We start from the raw sequence: 22,098 nt of genomic DNA on the forward strand, positions 1-22,098 counted from the left end.
CTGGTAGGGTGAGGGGAATCATCCATGAACAAAGATCACAGACACCTTCACCCCTCCTCAGCCAGCTGCTTCTCTGCCCAGATGCTCAGGGCCAGGGGAGCAGGCAGGAGAAGCCACAGATCCTGGCCAGAACCTTGGGTTTGCTGGTTATAGGTCCTCAGTTTCCCCCTTTTGTCAGGTATAGAGGCAGCATTTCTGCCAGATGGGTTCCCTCCTACCCGAGTGGGATTAGGCCCGGCAGTAAAGGACAGCTGGCTGACCCCAGGGCTCCCTGGTTCCATTCCAGTAGACATACAGAGCAAGGCAATGCAGCTCACTGAGTGGACCAGGGACAAGAAATACACAGTGCAGACAGTCCCATGGGAGCTGAACTTGAACCCCCAGGATAAGAATTAGTGCCAGGGGCTGGAAAGATGGCTCAGTGGTTGGGAGCACTGAATGCTCTTCCAGAGGAATTCCCAGCATCCATATGGTGGCTCCCAACTATCTGTAATTCCAGTTCCAGGGAATCTGGCGCCCTCACATAGACATACATGCAGAAAAACCACCAATGGACATAAAATAAAAATAAATCATAAAAAAAAAAAAAGTGTCGGGAATGGGGCACTGAAAGCAGAGTGAGGCTAAGGGAAGAAAGCTGGGGCTTCCCTGGATGAAGGTCAACTCCTGGGGTTGTGAAATTGGACTTGGGTATTCGTTGAATTTGATCTGCCCTGAGGTCATCCGCCGAGGGAAGGAAAAGGAAGAAAGGGAGAGAGAGATGGCAGGAAGTAAGCAAGGCTTCATTTCCAGCCCAGTGACCTCTGGACTCTGGGTGGAGAGGCTGGGACCCCTCTGTGAAAGGGGTGACCAGCCGGCTCACTTGACTAGTACCAGGCCCAGGCCCAGCGGCATTGGGGAGGGGCTGGAGCCTCGAGGGTGCGGCGTGGCGGCGGCGCTCTCTAGGACCCAGCGACTCCGGGCTAGGGGCGGGCGTGGGCCTTGGGGGCCGTAGGGGGCTCTGGCTGCGGGCGGCGGGCGGGCACTCTCAGCTGCACCAGAGCACGGCACAGGGGCCCCGACAGGTAGGCGCGGGCTGGGCGCGCCCAGGGGCGTCGGGGGCGCCATGCTCCACACTCCGTTCCTGGTGGTTGGGGGGATTGCGGAGACCCTGGCCTGGGGTATGGAGCGGATGCTGAGGGGGGCCCTGGCAAGTGGTGGGGCGCGATAGGATAGGCAGGGAGCTGGAACTTAGGGGTCATCGAGATGGGGGAGCTGGGGGACAGGGCGGCTGTCCCCCCAGCGTTTGGGATGTGGAGGGCGGGGCAGGGGTCGGACACAGAGACAAAGAGAGACGGAGGTGGAGAGCCAGCGAGTTTCCGCCGGCTGATCGTTCCCAGCTGTGCAGCCGTGCCGCAGCATCTGGTGGGGCCCCCTTCGGGTCTGAGCCAGCGAGGGGGCTCCCAGTCCTCGCCCCCCAGAACCACAGGGTTACCGAGGGGTTGGGGGAGGCCAAAGTTGTGGAGAGGGCCAGAGGTGGGGGTGGATCAGCCACCCGGACAGCTCCTGGCCTCGCTAACAACTCCCAAACTCAAGTTTTGAAGAGCTTGCTTGGGTCCCCTGGGAACAATTCATTATTCTCTCCTTCTTGCCGGGGCTAGCCAATGAGTCCCGTTCCCTGCCATAAGCCTGGGCCTGGGTGTGAGTGTGGAAGGCTCTGATACACATTGGCAGCCACTCCATGCCTCCTAATGCACAGGGACTCGGGTCAGTCATCACTCTGTATGGAGCTGGTGGCCCCCCTGCCACAAGGCTGCCCAGAACTTAGGAGTGGGAATGTGAGGAGCCTGGAGTGGTGGTCCCTATGGATATAAACCAGCAAGGGCCTCTGGCCCCCACTAGGGGATGCTTGAGTAAGATGTCTGAGATGGGTAAGGTATCAAGAAACCTCACAGTTGGGGAAACTGAGGTTAGATACCCTGTTTCTGCCTTTCCCTTGCTCTCTCCCCCAGGGGGTCAGAGTTGGGGTTCAAGCTGTGTGGAAGAACTTCCCATGGTGGGGTAGGGAGCTTTTGGATGGATGAGCCTGTGGGCAGCATCTAGAAGTCACCATCCACTGACTAAGACAGGGCATAGCCAGCTGACTCTGTAGCTAGCAATGAAGGCTGAACTCACCCTGGAGTTCCTGGGTATTAGGAACTTTGTGCAAGCCCTGGACCAGTGCCCTCACCAAGACTACACTCTTGTCATCCAGGGTCATGTCAAGGGTTCTGAATCTCTGGGCCAAGCGACTTCGCCTCACCCAGTTAACATGCTGGGAGCCAGAGGTGCCCTCACCTCCCAGCTTTCCTCCCCATGTTTCCTGCTGCTGCAGACAAACAGGCCTCAGTCTCGTGCGTGTGTCTGTAATGAAGACAGCCAGGTCTTGGGAGGCCTGGAGCTGGCAGGCGTCTTCTTGGAGCTGGGAGTCCTGCCCAGCCCTGGCTGCTCTGGGGGCTCCTGGGGCCTGTATGCATGTGGTTTTCCTGCTGAGCAGCATGCTCAGGGCCCAGGGGCTAATTGGGAGCAGGTGGCAGACCTGGCAAATGCTGCTGAGCTAGTGGCTGACCGTGGTGTTGGCTGGGTAGGGCTGGTACCCTAAGGATGTGCCTGAAGTCATTGGAATTCACATCAGAAAGTCAGGGAGATGGATGGGCCAGAGGTGGGTACAGTCAGGGTGGGGTGAATGGCTATTAGAGATGTCTCCTTAGTGAGCAGGACAAGGTAGTGTCTGTCAGCTTGTTAAGAGCTTCTTCCTCTGCATAGTAAGTTGAAGCTAACCTGGGCTACATGAGACCCGTCTTTAAAAGACCCAAGTCAGTCCTGGAACCTTGCCTAACCAGGGACTGCAGATGTCCCTTCCCACCTCCAGATGCCTGGCTCTGTCTGTCCCCTGCAGACTGAGCTCGGGGACAGAAATGCGTTCTGCCGTCCTGGGCTAGCTGGCTGGCATGCGGCTAGCTCTCCTTTCCTCCCCTCTAGCTGTCCTCAGCGCCACCACAGCCTCCTCACTCCATGGCCATGAGAGCCGCCTGCCTCTTCCTGCTCTTCCTGCCTGGTAAGCAGCTGCTGGAGTGGGGCTCCCGTGTGTGACTTACCTCATGGCCAGAACTCCGCTGCCCAGCTCCTAGCCCTGCTTCAGCTCTGCACCACCCAGGGCAGGAGCCTGAAGGCAGGGAGTCCAGGCCCTGGGCTAGATCTGTGTAGGTCTCTGCCGTTCTGTGCAGTCTTGGCCTTTGAGGGGTACCAGTGGGGACTGCAAAGGTCCTCCCAGACCTAGGAGTCACTCGTCCACTCACCGAGCATGTCTAGGCCACATCTAAGGTAAGCTAAGTGCTGGAAGAGACAGCTGTGAATTAGGCAGACACATGTGGCCAGGCTGGGGAAGAGGCAAATCCTGGACAAGCAGACCTGGTAAATTTTAGATTGTGTTGAGTGCTATGATAGAAATACACAGCAGGGCAGGTGCGCCAGGGATGGCCCCAGCAGAGCTGACGTGTTAGCTGAGACCTGGAGAAGGCCTGGGGAGAGTCCTGTGGAAAGGCTTCCAGGAAGGCAGGAGCGAGAGAATTCCTGGAGCAGCCAGCAGCCACCCAGGGCAGAAGGCCTAGGCCAGGGCAGGGGCAGGAAACTGACTCAGGACCCAGTTTGGGTTTTGTTGAGTCTGGGCCTGGTTGTAGGTCCCTGGCTTAGGAATGCCACCTGTTTCTCTCTGTCCTTCCTCTGTGGGGTGCCCACACGTGACTCCTCCCCTCAGCAGGCCTGCTGGCTCAGGGCCAATATGACCTGGATCCTCTTCCCCCATTCCCGGACCATGTCCAGTACAACCACTACGGCGACCAGATTGGTAAGACAGCCCTCCAGTGGCCCAGTGCTGCCCAGCCCATATTCATTGATCAGCCAGGCACCCATTTCGGTGGGGCGGTAGGGATCCCAGGGGCAGGTCCCTGGTTCATTTGTGACCTCTTTGCCCCACTCTCCTGGGACCTGGGGCTAGCCTGACCCAACTCATTCTGTTTCCTTTTCACTTTCAGACAATGTAGACAACTACTATGACTACCAAGGTAAAAGTCTGGGGTAGGATGGGCGGGGCCAGCAACCTGGTAGGGACCTGTGGGGAAAGTGAGCGCATGCCTTGTCACCCACCCCCTGCCGCAGAAGGGAGTCCTCGACCTCCTGAGGAACAGTTCCAGTCCCAGCAACAAGTCCCACAGGAAGTCATCCCAGCCCCCACCCCAGGTAATGCTGTCTCCTTGGCCCAGCTCCTTGTGTGTCCAGGATGGGAGTCTGGGTAGGCCCTGAGACAGGTGCCCCTTGCCCCAAATACCTCCCGGTGACCCCTGGCTGTCTTCCCACACCAGAACCGCCAGCTGCAGGGGACCTGGAGACTGAGCCCACGGAGCCCGGGCCTCTTGGTAAGAGCCTCCTGAAAGCTGGAGAAGGCAGGCACGGCTTCAGAGAACCGTTTGGTGGGATTTGCAGGGGTTGGCAATGGTGGGATGCTAGGTGAGGGAGCTGACAGACATGTGCCTGGGCAGCTGTGGGATATCCCACCCTGCAGCCCCACCAGCATCTGGCCAGAGTCTAGGGAGGAGCCAGCACTGTGCTGGGGCTACAGCCTGGACTGGGTGGTGCCCATGGCCAGGCGAAGAGGAGCCAGCAAGTCCAGCTCGGCTGAGTCCTACCTAGCTGAGAGCCGGAGAGGAGGGGCCTGGAGAAGCCCAGCCTGTGTGTTGAGTTACATAGGGAGTTATAGAGCAGCTTGTGAGCTAGTGTGCTGTCACGGTGACCAAGTGGGGTAGCTGTGAATTTGTGTTCCAATTTATGTTTCCAAATGGGGTGGGGTTGTGATTTTGTGTGTGGTGTAAAGTTGGGCAGTCCTGTGCTACCTGGGTGCTGGGTTTGTGTGGGTACCTGGGCAGAGCCTGAGGGTGCTTAGGGGCCTGCCACTTGAGCCCTGAGCCTCCAGTCTGACCCCACCTGTCCCTAGACTGCCGCGAGGAACAGTACCCATGCACCCGCCTCTACTCTATCCACAAGCCTTGTAAGCAGTGTCTCAATGAGGTCTGCTTCTACAGGTGAGGCTCTGAGGGAGGGACTCTGGGGGGCTCCCACCAGGGAAGGTGTGAGTTTGGGACAGGCACTGAAGAGGGTGGGCCTGGGCCTGGACTCCTGGGCTCTCCCAATGGGAGTAGGCGAGGGTGTGGCTGACAGCATCCCTGGCTCATCCCCCTAGCCTTCGCCGGGTGTATGTCGTCAACAAGGAAATATGTGTCCGCACAGTCTGTGCCCATGAGGAACTCCTCCGAGGTAGGAAAACTTCCATCCTTTGTCCTGGCAGCATCCACCCCCCACTGTTTTACCTGGCCATGTCCCACCTGCAAGGGTTAGCATGGAATACGTGTCCAGGCCCACTTGTAGGATGCCACAAGCCCCCTCCCTCCATCCTCACTAGCATGGGCTGGGGGTTCCCACCTGACTTCCCCTCCCTCCAACAGCTGACCTGTGCCGGGACAAGTTCTCCAAGTGTGGCGTGATGGCTGTCAGTGGCCTGTGCCAATCTGTGGCTGCCTCCTGTGCCAGGAGCTGTGGGGGCTGCTAGGGTGGAGCTGGTGTGGGATCCGAGCCCCAGACCCAGCTCGGATCCACCTCAGGCCCCGCCTGAACTGGTGCTTTCTCCCATCCTGCCCTCCCTTTCATCCTGCTGCCCTGGGAAGTGTGGTCATAGCTGCCTTGGACCCCTCCCCAGCCTGTGGCCAGCCAGTCTCCACCCCCTAGATGGGGTTTATCCAAGGCCTCCTTTTGGGGTCTGGGGCTCTCAATGTGCCTTCTCAGTGCCTTGGGGGCATCCCTCCCTCTTTAGTCTCCTCAGGTAGGCTGTGCCCCTTACCTAGCTGGTCTACTTGGATTTCCTATGCCCCCAGGCATGGACCACCTTTGTTTTATACAAAATAATAAAGTTTTTACAAAAGACCCAGAGTCACTTTTGGGGCTGGGGACAACTTAAGTGCCACCAATATTGCTGGTTCCCAACAAAGGCTACTCAGCTCCTCAGGCGTGTCAGATGGCTCTACTTCTGTATTCCGTCCACCTCTACCTACTCCAGCCCTAGCTTCATCTGTGACCCACCCAGAGGAAGGGACCCTGACACTCCCTCCCAAGATGCAACTCTTCGTGTGCATGCGACACAGACAGGTCATTTGCATGGAGAGCTGTGCAATGCTCCCCACACTGTCCTGGTTAGTTCTCCTGACAGGTCTAATAGCACACACACAATCACTGTCCTCAAATGACAGTGCTCAGTGACCACCCGGAGGCCCACAGCAGTGGGTGCCGAGAGCAGGCCTGGCTGTGGGACCTTGAGAGAAGGGAATGTGTAAAGCTGTCCTGGAGCTGCTGCGTGCTCCGTGAGCCTTACCGTCACACACGATATGTGTTCCCACTTCACACAGGAGCACACACAGACTGCCACATGAAGCGTCCCCCAGCATTGCTCCACAGAGCCAAGGCAACACTGTCCACTCCCGGCCCTGCCCTGTCACCTAGATGTCTATGAGCCCTGGCACTATCCAGAGAGGGACCTGAGTTTGTGTGGTGGGCACAGCACCATCTGCTAGCAGCTAGATGGAGAGGGAGGTCCACCGTGCCCTGGGAGGTTGCTGAGCTCAGCTAACAAGCCTGTGCCCCACTCTTCCGAGCAACCCGGGTAGAGGAAGAAAGTGTGTACAGACGAGTCTAGAAAACAGGTCATGTTACAAAAATCACAACAGTTCTTCACAGTTAACAGTATAAAAAACAGTACAAAAATACAAGGGCTCTAAGCTCACTAAGGAGCTTCCCGACACCAGGAGCCAAGGGAGAGCTCCCTGGCATTCCTTCCTGGGGAAGCTCTGCTCCGTTGCTGGTGGAAACAGGCGCTCTCCCTGACCTCTGGCTGGCTCAGCCTCGAAGAAGAGCCTTGGCCGTCAGAGGATCTTCTAGGAGAGGGGCCTGGAGCGTTACAGGTGATGCAGCAACTTTGAGAAGCCACATGGGTGTGACCACAGCCACAGTACCACCCTCATCTGTCACCCCAGCTCCCTCCGACCACACTCTGATGCCCAGGCCCAGTCTATGTTACTAAGGGCCCCCTCTCCGGCTCAGGCGTCTGTGCTCAGGATGCTGGCCAGAAGGGACTCACTGCTCTGGGGTGCCGGAGGGTGGGGAGACGGGTGCTGAGCTCCTGTGGAGCTCCTTCTGCAGCTGTGCCTTCAGCATGGACACCTGGAGAAGAGAAGGGCCCAGCAGCCCAGGCCACAGCTGACTTCGGAGAACGGGAGCTGATGAGGGGTGGTATGCTACCTGCGGCAGGGCAGGGCAGGGCAGGGCAGGGCAGGGCAGGGCAGGGCAGGGCAGGGCAGGGCAGCTGCCTGAGAGTAGGACAGCCTCGCTTCTCACTTGGCCCCTTGCGGCATCCTTATCCCTTCCGAGGCTCAGTCATGTGAAGCAGCTCTGCCTAGCATCACTCCACAGAGCCGTGTCCTCCCAGCCCTGCCCTGTCACTGTCTATGAGCCCTGCCTCTATCCAGAGGGGGACCCTGTCCCAAGGAGGGCCAGCGAGAGGCACAGAAGACTTGGCTGGGCCTGACTCTAGCAGAAGTGTGTGTGTGACCAGGCTGGGCCTATCTAAGCAGCTAAGCTCTGCTCTAGGAACAGCCAGAAGGGACATAAGTGATCTCACTGACCAGGAAGAGCCATTTCTTGGGCTCTTACTAGTACTCCGGGGAAAGAGCTCCTTCACTGGGGTCCCAGGTTGCTGGGAAAGCCTTTAGCTGGAGCTGCTAAGGGAGCCGTGGCATGTAGGGAGAGGGTCTGATGGCTTGAGACAGAATGAGCCCTAGGCCAGGAGACACGGAGGCCAGGCAGTATCACCCCACCCATGGCTGGTGCCCCCACTGATCTACTTGACCCTTTTCAAGTTACAGAGGTCATGACCAGTCCTCTCCTCCAGCCCCACACTTCCATCCCAGCTCCATCTTCTCCCAGGGGAGGCCCTTGTACCTGCTCCTCCAGTCCTGACACTCGCTGGCGGTGGGCCCGCTCCCGTGCCTCCAGTGTGCGCTCCGTCTGCACCTGGGCACTGCGCAGGCGCTCGACCTCCTGTTGCAGCTCCAGTCGCTGCTCGTCTGCCTCCAGCTGGACCGGATTGTGGTTCTGCTCCAGGGCCACCACCTGTGCCTGCAGATAGGGGCTGCCAATCAGGGTTCTAACCCGACATGCACACAGTGCAGGGCTTATCCCTTATCTCACTGGCCTGGGCAGTGTATTCCGATCCTGGGTCAGGGTCCAAAGTGAAGCCCACGCAGACAGACATGCACATACAAAAATACCAACAGTGCTGGCCTACACACTCACAGGAACAAAAGTGAGCATGTTTGGACAGAAGCACACATGGGCACAAAGGCACAGTAACCGAACATCTGCATGTGTGAAAACATTTACGGGGACTCAGGCCACATGAGGTTCATGCTGTACCCGTGAGCAAGCTCCCATAGACCCTCAGGCTTCCATAGATCCACAGCACACAGGAATCACAGGCTTGAATACCAATGAGTCTCAATGTTTCTCTCCACCATGGGGAGAGCCCTGCTCTAGAGTCCAACGAGGACACCCTCCCAAAGGCTCTGGGCTCCTGTGCTGGCTCAGCCATAGGCACCCCCAGGACTTCGTGGGCTCAGTATGGGAATGGCATTGGGGACTAGGCCGGGGGGAAGGGTAGAGCTGACCTCCAACTGCTGGATCTGCTGTTGGGCCTCAGCCAGGTCCAGCTCTGCCCCTGTGAGTGTGCGGTCCAGGCGGCCCTTCTCTGCATTCAACCTAAGTGTGTCCTCGTGGCTTCGAAGCTTCTCCCGCTCCACCTGGGTAGATATGGAGGTGTTGGAGGGGGGGCTCACAGGAGCCTCTGCAGGATAATCTGACATCAGCAGGGGCAGTACACTGAAGAGACGCAGGAAACCTAGGGAGGCCCCCCGCAAGCAGGTCACCTTATCCAGCGTCTTCCTGAGTGCCACACGGTCCTTGTCGAGCCGCAGCGCGGACCGTTCCACCTCACGTTTCTCAGCTTCCAGCTGGGCCAGGGCTCGTTGCAGACTGCCCAGGCGCTCCTGCAGCAGCCGCCGCTCTTCCTGTAGTTTCTGGACAGAGCGCAGAGCTGTGGCCTCGCCTTCTTGCCGCTGCCTCAGCATCTGCAGGACAAGCCAGCAGTCCCTCATCCCACTGCACCTCAGGATGCCCATCTGAAACTTGGGGACAAGGTGCTGGCCCACTGTGCCTACTCATATAGTAAGCAACCGCAAGACCCATGTGAGGAAACAGCTGAGGCCACATGGTTCTCTCTGGGGTATAATGGGAGTGTGGGTCAAGGTTTGCAGTGAAGTTGGGATGGGTTCCCCACCCCATGTCAAGGACCACACGGGGCACCCCTATAGATAGAGGCCCTCCAGGCCTCACCTGCTGCAGCTGCTGCAGCTGGTCTTCAGCATCACCCCGCTGCAGCTCCAGGTTGGCGAGCTCACCCCTCAAAGTCTGCACCTGCTCACCCAGGGAGCTGCTTTGCCTCCGTGCTTCAGACAATGCCTGTCTGGCAGCGTCCAACCGTTCCTGGGAGACAGAGGCTGATGGTGCCAAGCCAGCCTGCCAGCCTGAGCAAACGGCTTCCCTTTGGGTGAAACACCTAACTGGTCACCTGCTGCCAGTCCTGTCCACTGACCTGTGCCGATGGCGACAGTCACTCACATCCCAAACTGCACCGAGGTCCCACACTAGCAGGTTTCTCTTCTCACTGGGCAGCACCCCCCCTCTAAGCCTCACGATTGGCTAGCTCTGTTGACCCACTCCTGACTCAAGGCCTATTCTCACTGGCTCCCCAGAATGCCTGACTGTCAGCCCTACTGGCTATCAGCTCCCTCCACACCTGCTCTTATTGGCTAACTCTCTCATTCAACTCTTTCCTGAAAGAAGAGAGATATACACCAGACCCTGGAGCCCTTCCCCCCAGACCTGGAGCACTTGGCGGTCATGTTCACAGGTACTCAAGGTCTTCTGCAGGTGCAGATTCTTGTCCTGGGTGCTGGTGAGGCTGGCACTGCTCTGGGCCAGGGCATCTGTCAGGCTCTGCACCTTGCTCCGCAGGGTCCCCTCACTCTCCTCCACCTTGGCCAGTGCCCCATTCAGCCGTTCCACTGTTAGCTGCAAGGTCCCTGCCTTCACCTCACTGTCTGCCACCTGGCAGGAAGGTAGAGGCTGGTCACGGGCTCCCTTCGTTGGGATCTCCACCAGGGGAGCTAACCCATGCCCCTCTCACCTCTGGGCCTCCTCCATATCCTGTTGGCTTGTTCTCTTACTGCCTTAGCCTACTGTAGTCTGGCCTCACCCCACTGTGAGTTAACCACCCTGTCCAGAGCCCCGTCAACCTAGCCAGGTGACAGGCAAGGACATCGCCACTCGGAGCCTCCACCTGTGCCCCTTCGAAACCTGATGGTGAAGACCTGCCTCACACAATCGGCAGCTGCACGATGCCCGGACAGAGCCCGGCACAGGGCATGCAGGTGTGACCGGGAGGGAGAGGGGCCCACCTGTCTCTGCAGGGAGTCAACCCGATCCTGGAGGGCCTGAGCGTGGGCCTCACGGTCCCCCAGACCCAGGCGGCTACGCTGCAGCTCCCCTTCAAGAGCACGCCGCTGCAGCTCAAGCTTGATGGAGCGACTCTCAGAGGCATCCAGCACCTCCTTCAGCCGCCGCTTGTCATTCTCTAGCTTCACCTCGGTGGCCTTCATCTTGCTGACTTTCTCCTGTGGGTGGCAAGGCTCAGCCCCAATGCCTGCCCACCCCTCCCCACACTCCTCTGCACCACTGGTACAAAGCAGGGTCAGTCTCAAGGACTGTGTGACCTAGGACCAGCCTGTGACTGCCGGGGCCTCAGTATCCCCATTTGTCACAGACTGAGCAGATAGGAGGATCCCAGAGCCGAGTCTAACATGTTAAGTGAGCCAGGACGCACTTTCCCCACGCTGGCTGTTTCATATCTGTACCGGAAGACTGGTCCAGAGGTGCCATTACCTGGGGACTCATCAGATCCCTGGGGAGGGGGCTGCAGAATGTAGACACTGGACCCTTCCTGCTCTGCAAAGGGATTTCCAGAAAGGGCTGGACGCACAAATGAAACCCGAGCTGAACCTGGCAGCTGCTGCTGAGGATCAGGGCACCGCTCATAGTTCTAATGGCCGATTCTCTCTCCCTCCCCTGCTCAGGACTCAGACAATGAAGGGGTTTGCAGAGCGGACATGGGGCAGGAAGAACTTGGGCTCATTCAATCCACATGGGCACCCCAGAGTCAGTGGGTCCTGGGTGTCACTAAAGCCTCTCTGCTTCATGCTTCCTCAAACTCCTCCCTGCCCTGTCTGGCCTGTGGGGGAGAGGGGGCCCCCACTCTGGCTCCCACCCAGCTTTGTTCCTGGCCTCCTCCCAGGCCCCAGGGGCTGCTGGGCCCAAAGCCAGAGCTGAAGCTGCAGACACAACAATCCAGCTCCAGCTTGGTCCCAGCCAGAGGGGGCGGGGGCAGCTGGAGAGAGGGCAGGGGGCTTCAGCTGAGAGGCTGGGCTGTCATCACCCAAGGCCTGGGCTTCCTGCCGCAGACACACAGACACGTAGAAACCAACACATCAAACACCGCACCGCCATTCATGCAGATATTCAGGGATAGAGGCCCCGGCCAAAAGCTTCGGGGTACTGCCTCTGCGTAGCAATTACAGTGACCCCCACCCAAAGGGAGACAGTTGGACAGCAGGCTGTTCCAGACCAAACCCGAACCCCTCTGTCTGACTCGGGCCCAAGCCCTTCTCCCCAAAGCATATAAACACTCAACAGTGGACTAGAATTGGCTCAATGGAAAGAGCCACAGGCCATCCATACAGGCTGTGACTTGGGCAGAGGACTGCAGAGAACCCTGGGGCCTGCTCCCATGGCCCTCCACTCCTGCCCACCTGGCTGGCCCGGAGCTCGCTCTCGGTGGCCTGCAGGCTCCTCTCCAGCACTGCCATCTGGTCCAGTGTGGCTCTGCACTCCCGCTTGCTACGCCGTACACTCTCTTCCTGCAGAGCCAGCTCTGCCTGGGCCCCGCTCAGCCGCCTGTCTGCACTGCGCCAGGCTGGGGCCGCCACCCAGGCCCATCAGTCTCATGCCAAACCCAGCCCCCGAACCAGGCCATGAAGGTTCCACCTGTATCCCACCCTCTCCAAGCCCTGCCTGGACCACACAGGGTCTGTAGGTTCGGGCCCCTTGGGCTGCCCAGGGAAGGTCTCCTTGGGGAGTCCTGAGTCAGGTAGGCCAGAACTGGACATAGAGCCCCTGACACCAACTCACTGGCCTCTCACCTCAGCTGCTGAGAGCATGAGAGGGCAGAGGGCCTCACCTTCCTCACTGGCCTCCCACCTCAGCTGCTGAGAGCATGAGAGGGCAGAGGGGCCTCACCTTCCTCACTGGCCTCCCACCTCAGCTGCTGAGAGCATGAGAGGGCAGAGGGCCTCACCTTCCTCACTGGCCTCCCACCTCAGCTGCTGAGAGCATGAGAGGGCAGAGGGCCTCACCTTCCTCACTGGCCTCCCACCTCAGCTGCTGAGAGCATGAGAGGGCAGAGGGCCTCACCTTCCTCACTCTCAGCTACCGCCTTCTGCAGCTGCCTGGCCCGTGAGGTTGCACGGTCTCTCTCTGCTTCCATCTCAGCCAGCTGCTGACTGAGGGTGCTGGTCTGGACCTTAAGTTCATCCTGCAGCCCCAACAGAAGAAAGGGGAGACCCCTGCTCTGACCACCAGAGCTCCTTTTCTCCTGGGCCCTGGGTTCCCCTCCCAGCCATCTCCCCCAGCCTCACCCGTTCCCGCTGGGTACTCCGCAGCTCTTGAAGAAAGTCTCGGAGGGCATCACGCACCACCTCTGGGTCCAAATCTGGAGGTGTTGGGGAGGCCACGAGCCCTGGAGATGGTGGCTGGGACCAAGGGCTGTATTCCAAAGGACTGGGGCTGCTAAGACCATCCCCACTTCCTGGAAGGGAAGGTATAGTTAGGGACATGGCAGCCACTGGGTGGTGGATGTAGGCTTTCAAGGTACCTCCTACATTAGCACACAAAGTGAGCCTAAAACCCTTGGCCAGATCTACTCACGTTCCTCAATCAAGCCCAACTTCTTTATTTTTTAAATCAAGTAGTTCTTTTTATTTTATTTATTTATTTTGTGATAGGTTCTCTCTATTATATAGTTCTGGCTGTCCTAGAATTCACTATGTAAACCAAGCTGACCTCAAACTCAGAGATCTGCCTCCCCGTTGCTTGGATTAAAGGCATGTGTCACCATATCAGGCTTTTTTTTATTTTATGTATATGGGTGTTTATCCTGCATGTATGTGTGTGCACCACAAGTGTGTCTGTGCTCATGGAGCCAGAAGAAGGCGTCAGACCCCGGGAACTGGAGTTAAGGACAGTTGTGAGCTGCCACGTGAGTGTGGAAACTGAATTCAGGTCCTCTGCAACATCTTCCCCTCCCTGCTTTCCTCTGCCTCTGCGATGCTCTGGTCCCCAGTGACAGTCAGGCTCTGCCTCCTTTGCATTTATGTTTCGCTTTGGTTGTTTTTGACTAAGCATGCATTATTTGAAATGGGCCACTCTAATCTGTTTACTTTCTGCTCTGGAGGTACTATGGATGAGCCCAGGGCCTTGGGCATGCTAGGTAAGCATCCTGCCACTGACATCCACAAACCCCTCCTTTTTTGAGACAAGGGTGGGGCTCACTATGTAGCACAAGCTGGACCTGACTCACAATCTTCCTGCCTCCGTCTCCTGAGTGCAAGGATTGTAGGTATGCACTACCATGTCCAATTTTATGGAGTGCTGAGGATCAAACCCAGGCCTCTGAACATACAGGCAAGCGCTGTACCAACTGAGCTTAACTAGTTCCCACCTACCTTAACCATTTTTAAGGATGTGATCTGGGGGTATGAATTACAGTCATGCTATTGTACACTGGTCACCTCAAATCTTTTTCATCAGTCCTGTATCTCCCCAAATTCCCCATGGTGAACATGACTTGATCTGGAGACAGGTGGCTGCAGACAGGGTGACACTGGAATGGTGGATCCCAACCCCACTATTGCTATCCCTATAAAAAGGGGAGATCCAGATGCCACGTGACCACGAGAATTGTGCTGCCATGTACACATCCCTCCCAGAGGGGTGTGGCCCTCCGATTTCTAGCCTTTGAGACAGTCAAACACATGCTTCTGCTTGTTAAGCTGCCAAGTATGTGAACTGGCCCACTGTCCTAAGGAATCTACCAAATGTATCAAATACATATGAAAATATTTCAAAACTGCCAGGCATCATGGCACATGCCTGTATGCCTAGCATTTGGGAAGCTGAGACAGGAGGACTCCCCTGAATACAAGGCCAGCTTAGGCTACACAGTGAGTTCCAAGATAGCCTAAAGTGAGACCCTGTCTAAAAACCTGAGGCAAAACAATGTGAACACTGAACCTGTACTGAGTGTGTGCAGACTTTCCCCATCAATATTCTCCAAGGATAATGGTTCACATGGCTTGTATGTGCATTAGCTAGCACAGTGCTGCAGAGACAGACAGTATCTAGGGAGATGTGTGCAGCTTACACAAACACTGAATCTCACAGGGGAGCCACAGACATCCTTAGATGTGGGGAGACAGGGAGTCTGCATTCTTCCACGGCTACTGAAGGGTCACAGTTCCTTCATAGAGCAGTCCTGGCCAACTAAGATGACCAGACAGAAACTTAGTTTTGAAGCAGCCGATCTCTCTGCCTCCTCCCTCGACCTAGGCACCCTTGAATCTGCTTGCCGTATGTGTGGACTTGTATCAAGGACTATGGGGGTCCAGCCCCTCGACAGTCCCCTCCCAGGGTCCGGGAAGAATCTACAACCAGCTGATAATTAATCTTTGATGAAAAGAAATGAATCTATGTACATGAAACTCCTTAGTCCATATACTTTATTCTTCTGTGTCAGTTACAAGCTTATATTCTGCTCTCATATTTAGCTCATTTCTAGCCTGATTTCTCTCTACACTTGTCTGCGGTCCCCTCTAGGTTCTATCTTAATTCCTTCATCTAGTTCTGCCCCTTCTAGGTTCTCATCCATCTTGTTCCTTCCCATATCATCTCCTCTCCCATCTCCTTCTCTCTCCTGTTCCTCTCAAGTTCTTACCCATCTAGTTCTTCCATTCTCTTTTCTCTTCCCTCCCCTGTGCCCTAGAAGCCCTGGTATATAAAGCCAGGCTTCCAGGGTCAAATGGAGGGATGATAAGAATCACATTGAGAGGCAATAACCGTTAATTATCATTTGCAAACCCAAAGGGAAATGAATTAACTAAAGGCTAAATTTGGGTAATATCTAAGAAGAGGGATCTTACGTGCTCAACTATTAAACTCTTAAACGTGATTAGTAGATAATGTTAAGAATCTATAAGTTGCTAGGTCAATGGAAGAAAATAAAACTGTCTTCTTTTTTCCTGTGGCTCCTATCTGTCCAAGCTATCTGCCATTTTTCTGCAGGGTGGGGGAAAGTGTGCTCAGTCGCTAGGCAACCTGTGTACAGCTAGATGCCTCTGGTGATAGTTAAAGATCTGGAACCAACTAGAGGTAAGGTTTGGGAAAGCAGGAAGTAAAGCTTAATTGGCACATCCGCCAGGCCTTCTCAAATGGGTAGCCTGGATGCTTAAGTCTGTTCTTAGAAAGTACAGAGGTATCTCTGATAAGGTACTTTCCTCCATCTGGGGATGGACCTGGCCGGATGCTGCCAATGATGATAATTACAGAGAGGCTTGAACTGAGGTTCTGGCTGAGCATAGCTGTCAGCACAGAAGGTTATCTAAATATTCCTAGAAGTGGTTAGGTAAGGAGTTAGAGGTCTATAAAGTTAGTAAGGCTGTAAGAAAGGAGGGTCTGAGCTAAATTGTGTAAAGCCATTACTTAATGTCCACCTGACCTAGGTGGTGTCTCCTTGTGGAATTTACCTTAAATCAGGAGACTTGCATGTGGACTGTTATTACTGCTAGTCCTTGAAAGTGGCCAAGAGAGATATCTGATTCCAGAGAAAGCCTTTCCTGAGGCTGTCCTCCAAATACTTGGAATGTGTATGTCCAGAGAGTGATCAGTCCACACCGTTAGCCCTTCTTAGGGGAAAGTCAATTGGGAAAACTATGAAGGCACACATGATTTTCATAACAGAATACAGCTGATATATAACAAGCCAAGTAACACCAAAAACTCCTTGGGATTTGGCTTCCTCTGGAGGAATTCCCTGATTCCTCCAGGTAGTGACTTTGCCATAACCAGCTGAGTTCTTATGATATATTCCTGCGGCCTGCAGCAGACTTGTCTGTGCTGGAACTCAGATGTTTGTCTTCCTAGGACTGCCTTACTCAATGACAGCAATGTTTCAGGGATGACCTGCCCTGTGACATGTGTAGGAGTGCCATTCCTTTGAACGGCTGAGTGCTACTCCACAGGATGGATACACCACATTTTTGCTATCTCTTCATGTTGATGGATATTTGGGATGTCACTGACATTTGGCTGTTGTGAACAATTCTACAATAGACGTTGTTATATACGTGTCTACCATAGGCCTGTTTCCAGTTCTTTTAGCTGTAGGAAGGCTGGGTCACCTCTCGTTAACAATTCTATTTTCAACTTTTTGAGGAATTGTCAAGCTGTTTCCCACAGCAGCTGCACTGATCAGCAGCCTCTTCCTCCCTTTATTTTTGTTTGCCTACTGTACCCAGGCCACAGGCCAATATGTCCTCCATTCCCTTCACACAGCTCTTCCTACAGCTAGACTCTAAGCTTCCTAAGCGACCTGCTTATCAACCTGTTTCCTGCCCTATTTCAGGTGTGTGCTGAGCACACTAGGTACTTAGTAAGTACTGAGTATGTGAATGGATCAATGCTACCCTGGAAGGTCAGGCCTGGCTGTGCCTACCATGAGGGAGATTTTAGGATCCTAGGCCTGGTCTAGAGGGATGTGGAGCTGAGATAACAGTCTAGAAACCCATTAAGAAGATGGGGGCTCCAGGTTGGAGAGGTTGGAGAGATGGCTCAGTAATTAAGAGCACTGGCTACTCTTGCAGAGGACCGGGTTTGATTCCCACCCACATGGCAGTTCACAGCCCTCTGTAACTCCAATTTCAGGGGATCTAATGCCCTCTTCTGTCCTCTTCCAGCACCAGGCATGCATGTGATGCACATACATATATTCAGGTACTCTCACAAAAACATAAAATAAAACAAAGAAGATGGGGTTCAAGGATTCAGAAAAGGCAAAGGGACCCTAAGAATCCCCCTTAACAAAGCTACCCAGGAGTCCAAGACAGCCAAGGGGCGTGGCTTCAGAGAGGCATCTACTGCCCTGGACTGCACTCACCTCCTGCTGGTGCTTCCCGAGTTGGGGAGCTGGACACTCGGCCCAGGCCCAGGCCCCGGCGCAGGGCGGAGCGCAGGCCACCCAGCTGGGCCTCGGCCACCCGCCGCTGCGCTTCCACGCGGGCAAGCTCAGCCTCCAGGCCCTGCGCCCGGCCCTCGGCCGCACTCAGCCGCAGCCCCAGCTCCGAGGTCTCAGCCCGCACCGTCTCCAGCCTCAGCTCCAGGCCCCGGGCCACTTCCAGCTGCTTCTTCTCGGTGCCGCGTGCCTCCTCCAGGGAGCCCAACAGGCCTCGCTCCCGAGCCCGGAACTCGGCCTCTTGCTCCTGCAGCTTCCTCTGGGATCCCTGGAGCTGGGGAGGAGGTGAAGCCAAGAGACCAAGTCACGAGGCCGCCCCCGGCCCCGACCTGGACCTTTAGTGTTCTCCACTCTGGGAGGAGGGGTAAGAACATCCGTAGAGGGAGGGTATGTTGAATTTGCTTACTTGTCTCTGCTGTTTATGTGTAATATGCAGTTAGTCATGACAATAACATTCACATAGTGCCAGGCAGTAAATACTTCCCCAAAGAACCCAAAAGAAGTTAAGTGGTTTCTCCAAGGCCACAGGGAGAGGTCATCCATTACAGATTTGCAACACACAGAAAGCTGCCCTCTGGTGAAGAGCAGGGGCCATCTCTCGGTCATTAGTGCCACAGGAAAGCCCCTCCATGGAGCACCAGGACACCAGGACCTGCCCCCCCACCCCTCCTCCCACAGGACACAGGACCTGCCCCCCCCCACCCCTCCTCCCACCCCATCTTCCCTGAGTGTAGATGAGCCCGCTGAAGCACAGAGAGCAGCTAAGTCAAAAAGTCACACAGTGTACCTGGCGGCTGTGTGACATTGGGCAGGGGCCTTGGCCTTCCTGAGCCTGCCTGGTTCTCCTATTAAAATGGGGTTTCCATTACCTACCTCACGGGCAGGCTGTGGGAAAATTAAAGAGGGCTGTCTTCAGAGCCTCGCCATGACCTTTTGGTATCTGCACACATCAGGCCTACAGTTTCTTTTGCTTGTTAGTATTAGTACAACTGAGGGAGAGTACCAGAGGTGGTGGGCTCAGCACTGTCCTCTGGAGGGAAGACACAGGCATACAGCAGCCCACCCCTCCTCTGGCCAGCCCACCCACCGCCCAGTTACCTCCTGCTTCAAGGCCTCCAGGCTGCTCTCGCCTTTTAGCAGCTTCTGCCGCAGGCCCAGCACCTCTCGCCGGCTCTCCTTCTCTGCCCGCTCGCCCTGGGTCAGTCGGCCCTGCAGGTCTGCCAGCTCCCGGCCCAGCCTGGCATTGTCACTGTCCAGCATCTTCATCTGTGAACCAGAGCAGGCAGGGAGGTCAGCCGGCCCTACAGTTCTGCCCAGTCCTGGTCCAGGAGGCTCTCGGGATGGACTGACCTAGGATGCAGGCATCAACTTAACACTCCAAGTCCACGGGGAGCCTGTCCTGGTGAACTCACTAAACTCGGGTCACTCCAAGCACCCGGCTCCAATGGCTTGTATGCCACTTCACGGGAGTCGGGGTGACAGCAGGGAAGAGGTCAAGGTGACAACCAACCTAGCAACTACAGCTGGGACCACAGCACCCAGGGTCTCTGTTCACCTCTACAGAGGAAGCTACAGAGTGCCTCTGGTGTGCCCAGCTGGTACAAGCACTTACACCAACTGAATTAACCGTCATATGTCCCTGTGTGTTTAACCCTGATGTAATGGAAGAGAAAACAGGCCAGAGCATCGAATGACTTGCCTGCTACACAGCCCACAAGCAGCAGACTGGGATATGATCCCAGGCAAGGGGAACATTCTAAGCCTGCTTCCTCCCAGGAGCAGGTAGGGTGAGGACCACCCACCCCACAGGACTGTCGCAGGGCTGACAGATCAGAACCCATCACCATGCTCCCCAGCAGAGCCTTGGCTGCTGACTTGAGGGGTCTGGGGGAGGGACTGAAGTGAGAAGGCAATATTTTCAGGGATGCATCTCAGAGCATCCGTCTCCGGCTACCACCCGCTGTCTCCACTGCGGCCATCGAGGCTGTTTCCTGTTCCTGGGCCTTTTAGGGTGGGAAAGCCTTAAGTTTCCAGTGTGTGGGCAGTGCCCAGTATGCAGCAGGTGCTTGATCAGTGCTTGCTGGTGGTGGGGTGGCAATCTAGTCAGAGGGCTGCTGCCAATTCAGCCATCTCCATCTTCTACTAAGGCACACACACCTCCCATCTTGTGCTCAGATCAAACAGGCTTTGGCATGTTGGGCAAGCATCCTGCCCATGAGCTACACACCCAACCTCTTATAGATACTTTCCTTTCTAAAAAATTTATACGCCAGGTGTGGTGGCACACACCTTTAATCCCAGCACTCGGGAGGCAGAGGCAAGAGGATCTCTGTGAGTTCGAGGCTAGTCTGGTCTACAAAGCGAGATCCAGGACAGCCAAGGCTGTTACACAGAAAAATCCTGTCTTGGAAAAAAATTTTTTTCACTTATTTTATTTTTTTTTATGTGTATGAGTATTTTGCCCTGTATGTCTGTCTGTCTGTGCACCACATGTGCTTGTGGAGGCCAGAAGAGGGTATTGGATACCCTGGGACTAGAATTACAGTTATGAGCTGCAATGTAGGTGATAGGAATTGAACCCAGGTCTTTTGGAAGAACAGCCAGTGCTCTTAACCGCTGAGCCATCTCCCCAGTCCCTACTTTATTTCCTGGCAGTACTTACTGGGCAGTGGATGCAGGGCTTCATGCCTTTGGCGAGCATTCTCAGTTAGTGATTTATAGTCTTGCTGGTTTTACTTTTTATTTTGAACAGGGCCTCAGTAAGTCAAGACTGTTCTTGAACAGGCCTTGCAGCCCAGGCAGGCCTTGAACCTGTGACCCTCTGGCCTCGGTCTCCACAGTAGCTGGGATTACAGGCCTGCACCACCATGCCCAGGTTATGGCTGCTTTCTTACTACAGTAAGGGAGGGAGGGGTGGAGACAGCCGTGTGGCCTGTAAAAGTGGAAGCAGTTTGCTAGCCTGACCTGGTTCCCAGGGGCCACTCCTTCATTGCTCAGGTGTCTTTAGAACTAGACAAGATGCTGCTGGGCCTCCCTGTGGGGACACCCGAGTCTGGATGTGACACAGGCACACAGCATCTACACAGTTCATGGGTAGAGGGCCCCTGGAAACCCATCTGCTCAACACAGTTTCCTCTCAACTGAACACTCTCCAGGAGGGAGGGGAGGTAAACACTGCCTTTCATGAGGGAATGGAAAGCTGGAAAATTCTCCAAAGCCCCTCCCCAGCCTCACAGATGAGTAAACAACCGATGGGGGAGGGGACTCCTGTCTAGCTGCCTGAAGCTGTACAGAGAGCGCCAGGTCTGCAGCCTTTGGGAGTTGTTGCCTGCATCAGGGTGGGTGTTTCTGTGATGGAGCCAATTTTGAATCCTTTCGGCTCCTGTGATTACTATAAAATCCCTCTGGTTCATCAAGTTGGACTTTCGGTGCAACCATTACTTTGGTCTGCTGTGGGTTCCCTTCTGGGGTGAGTAGGGGTATGTGGTATGTGTGGGGGTGTTGTGTCTCCCCAGAAAAAGTCTCTCACAAAACCCCACCCATGAATGTCAAGCTCAGGTAAAAGGCTTGCTGCAGCTCCGGCCTTGATTTTACACTGGAACTGGCTCCTGAGAGGGGGTGCTGCTTGCTGGCCAGAGCGTGTGGAAGGGCAGCGTGTGGAAGGGCAGCGTGTGGAAGGGCAGCGTGTGGAAGGGCAGCGTGTGGAAGGAAGGGCAGCGTGTGGAAGGGAGGGCAGCGTGTGGAAGGGCAGCGTGTGGAAGGGCAGCGTGTGGAAGGGCAGCGTGTGGAAGGAAAAGCAGCGTGTGGAAGGGCAGCGTGTGGAAGGGCAGCGTGTGGAAGGGAGGGCAGCGTGTGGAAGGGAGGGCAGCGTGTGGAAGGGCAGCGTGTGGAAGGGAGGGCAGCGTGTGGAAGGGCAGCGTGTGGAAGGGAGGGCAGCGTGTGGAAGGGCAGCGTGTGGAAGGGCAGCGTGTGGAAGGGAGGGCAGCGTGTGGAAGGGAGGGCAGCGTGTGGAAGGGCAGCGTGTGGAAGGGAGGGCAGCGTGTGGAAGGGAGGGCAGCGTGTGGAAGGGCAGCGTGTGGAAGGGAGGGCAGCGTGTGGAAGGGCAGGAGGGCAGGAGCCAGGGCCGCACCTGTCGCCTAAGCTCCTGCAGCTCCCGACGGGCCTCCAGCCTGGACCGCTCCACCTCCTGCAAGGAGGCCCGCAGCTCACCAGCCTCCTTGCCCACGGACGTTCGAGCCTCCTCCAGGAGGGCCAGCTTCTGCTCCTTGTCTTCATTGGCCAGCTTCAGGCTGGAGAGAACAGAAGGCAGAGGCCGCGTCCTGGGACAGTCGTCTGCATCCTGGTGCACAAGGCTGTCCCCTGGCCCCACTAGGCCCCATCTTGCCCCAAGGTAACCCAAGCGCTGCCTGCCCACATGGCTGCCCTTGCACCGACCCAAAAGCTTCTGACATGGAGAGGCACATGAGGGACTCCAGGAGGGGACTCCGTTTCCAAAGCTATTGACACAGGTGAGGCCTGAGAGTGACCCA

General features: G+C 56.0%; 2 protein-coding genes across 4 annotated transcripts in view; one reads left to right on the top strand and one right to left on the bottom strand.

The window, feature by feature from the left end:
- The first annotated feature begins 982 nt into the window (after window positions 1–982).
- Mfap2 (microfibril associated protein 2) lies at window positions 983–5,716 on the top strand. 3 transcript variants are annotated; one of them, XM_059256242.1, is made up of 9 exons: window positions 983–1,064; window positions 3,001–3,076; window positions 3,776–3,865; window positions 4,053–4,082; window positions 4,177–4,257; window positions 4,380–4,433; window positions 5,009–5,096; window positions 5,255–5,328; window positions 5,517–5,716. In XM_059256242.1, exons 2-9 carry the CDS (start codon window positions 3,034–3,036, stop codon window positions 5,618–5,620), a joined length of 564 nt encoding a protein of 187 aa, XP_059112225.1. In that variant the 5' UTR covers window positions 983–1,064; window positions 3,001–3,033; the 3' UTR covers window positions 5,621–5,716. The 3 variants fall into 3 exon arrangements, with proteins under 3 accessions (XP_059112225.1, XP_059112226.1, XP_059112227.1); XM_059256243.1 differs by having other exon boundaries at window positions 3,779–3,865; XM_059256244.1 differs by lacking the exons at window positions 983–1,064; window positions 3,001–3,076; window positions 4,053–4,082 and having other exon boundaries at window positions 3,800–3,889; window positions 4,146–4,257.
- Window positions 5,717–6,752: 1,036 nt separating this feature from the next.
- The window catches only part of Crocc (ciliary rootlet coiled-coil, rootletin), a 47,708-nt gene continuing 32,362 nt past the window's right edge, over window positions 6,753–22,098 (bottom strand). Inside the window, exons 23-35 of the mRNA XM_059255316.1 lie at window positions 21,699–21,858; window positions 18,668–18,835; window positions 17,495–17,843; window positions 12,924–13,093; window positions 12,700–12,820; window positions 12,039–12,202; window positions 10,632–10,847; window positions 10,057–10,281; window positions 9,508–9,657; window positions 9,042–9,242; window positions 8,784–8,915; window positions 8,059–8,235; window positions 6,753–7,281 (exon numbers count right to left, since the gene is read on the bottom strand). Of these exons, the coding sequence (XP_059111299.1) occupies window positions 7,195–7,281; window positions 8,059–8,235; window positions 8,784–8,915; window positions 9,042–9,242; window positions 9,508–9,657; window positions 10,057–10,281; window positions 10,632–10,847; window positions 12,039–12,202; window positions 12,700–12,820; window positions 12,924–13,093; window positions 17,495–17,843; window positions 18,668–18,835; window positions 21,699–21,858 (2,320 nt within the window). The 3' untranslated portion in view covers window positions 6,753–7,194. The remainder of the gene's footprint in view (window positions 7,282–8,058; window positions 8,236–8,783; window positions 8,916–9,041; window positions 9,243–9,507; window positions 9,658–10,056; window positions 10,282–10,631; window positions 10,848–12,038; window positions 12,203–12,699; window positions 12,821–12,923; window positions 13,094–17,494; window positions 17,844–18,667; window positions 18,836–21,698; window positions 21,859–22,098) is intronic.

The sequence above is a fragment of the Peromyscus eremicus genome, chromosome 2 (genome assembly GCF_949786415.1).
Source record: "Peromyscus eremicus chromosome 2, PerEre_H2_v1, whole genome shotgun sequence".
In the NCBI taxonomy this organism is placed as follows: domain Eukaryota; kingdom Metazoa; phylum Chordata; class Mammalia; order Rodentia; family Cricetidae; genus Peromyscus; species Peromyscus eremicus.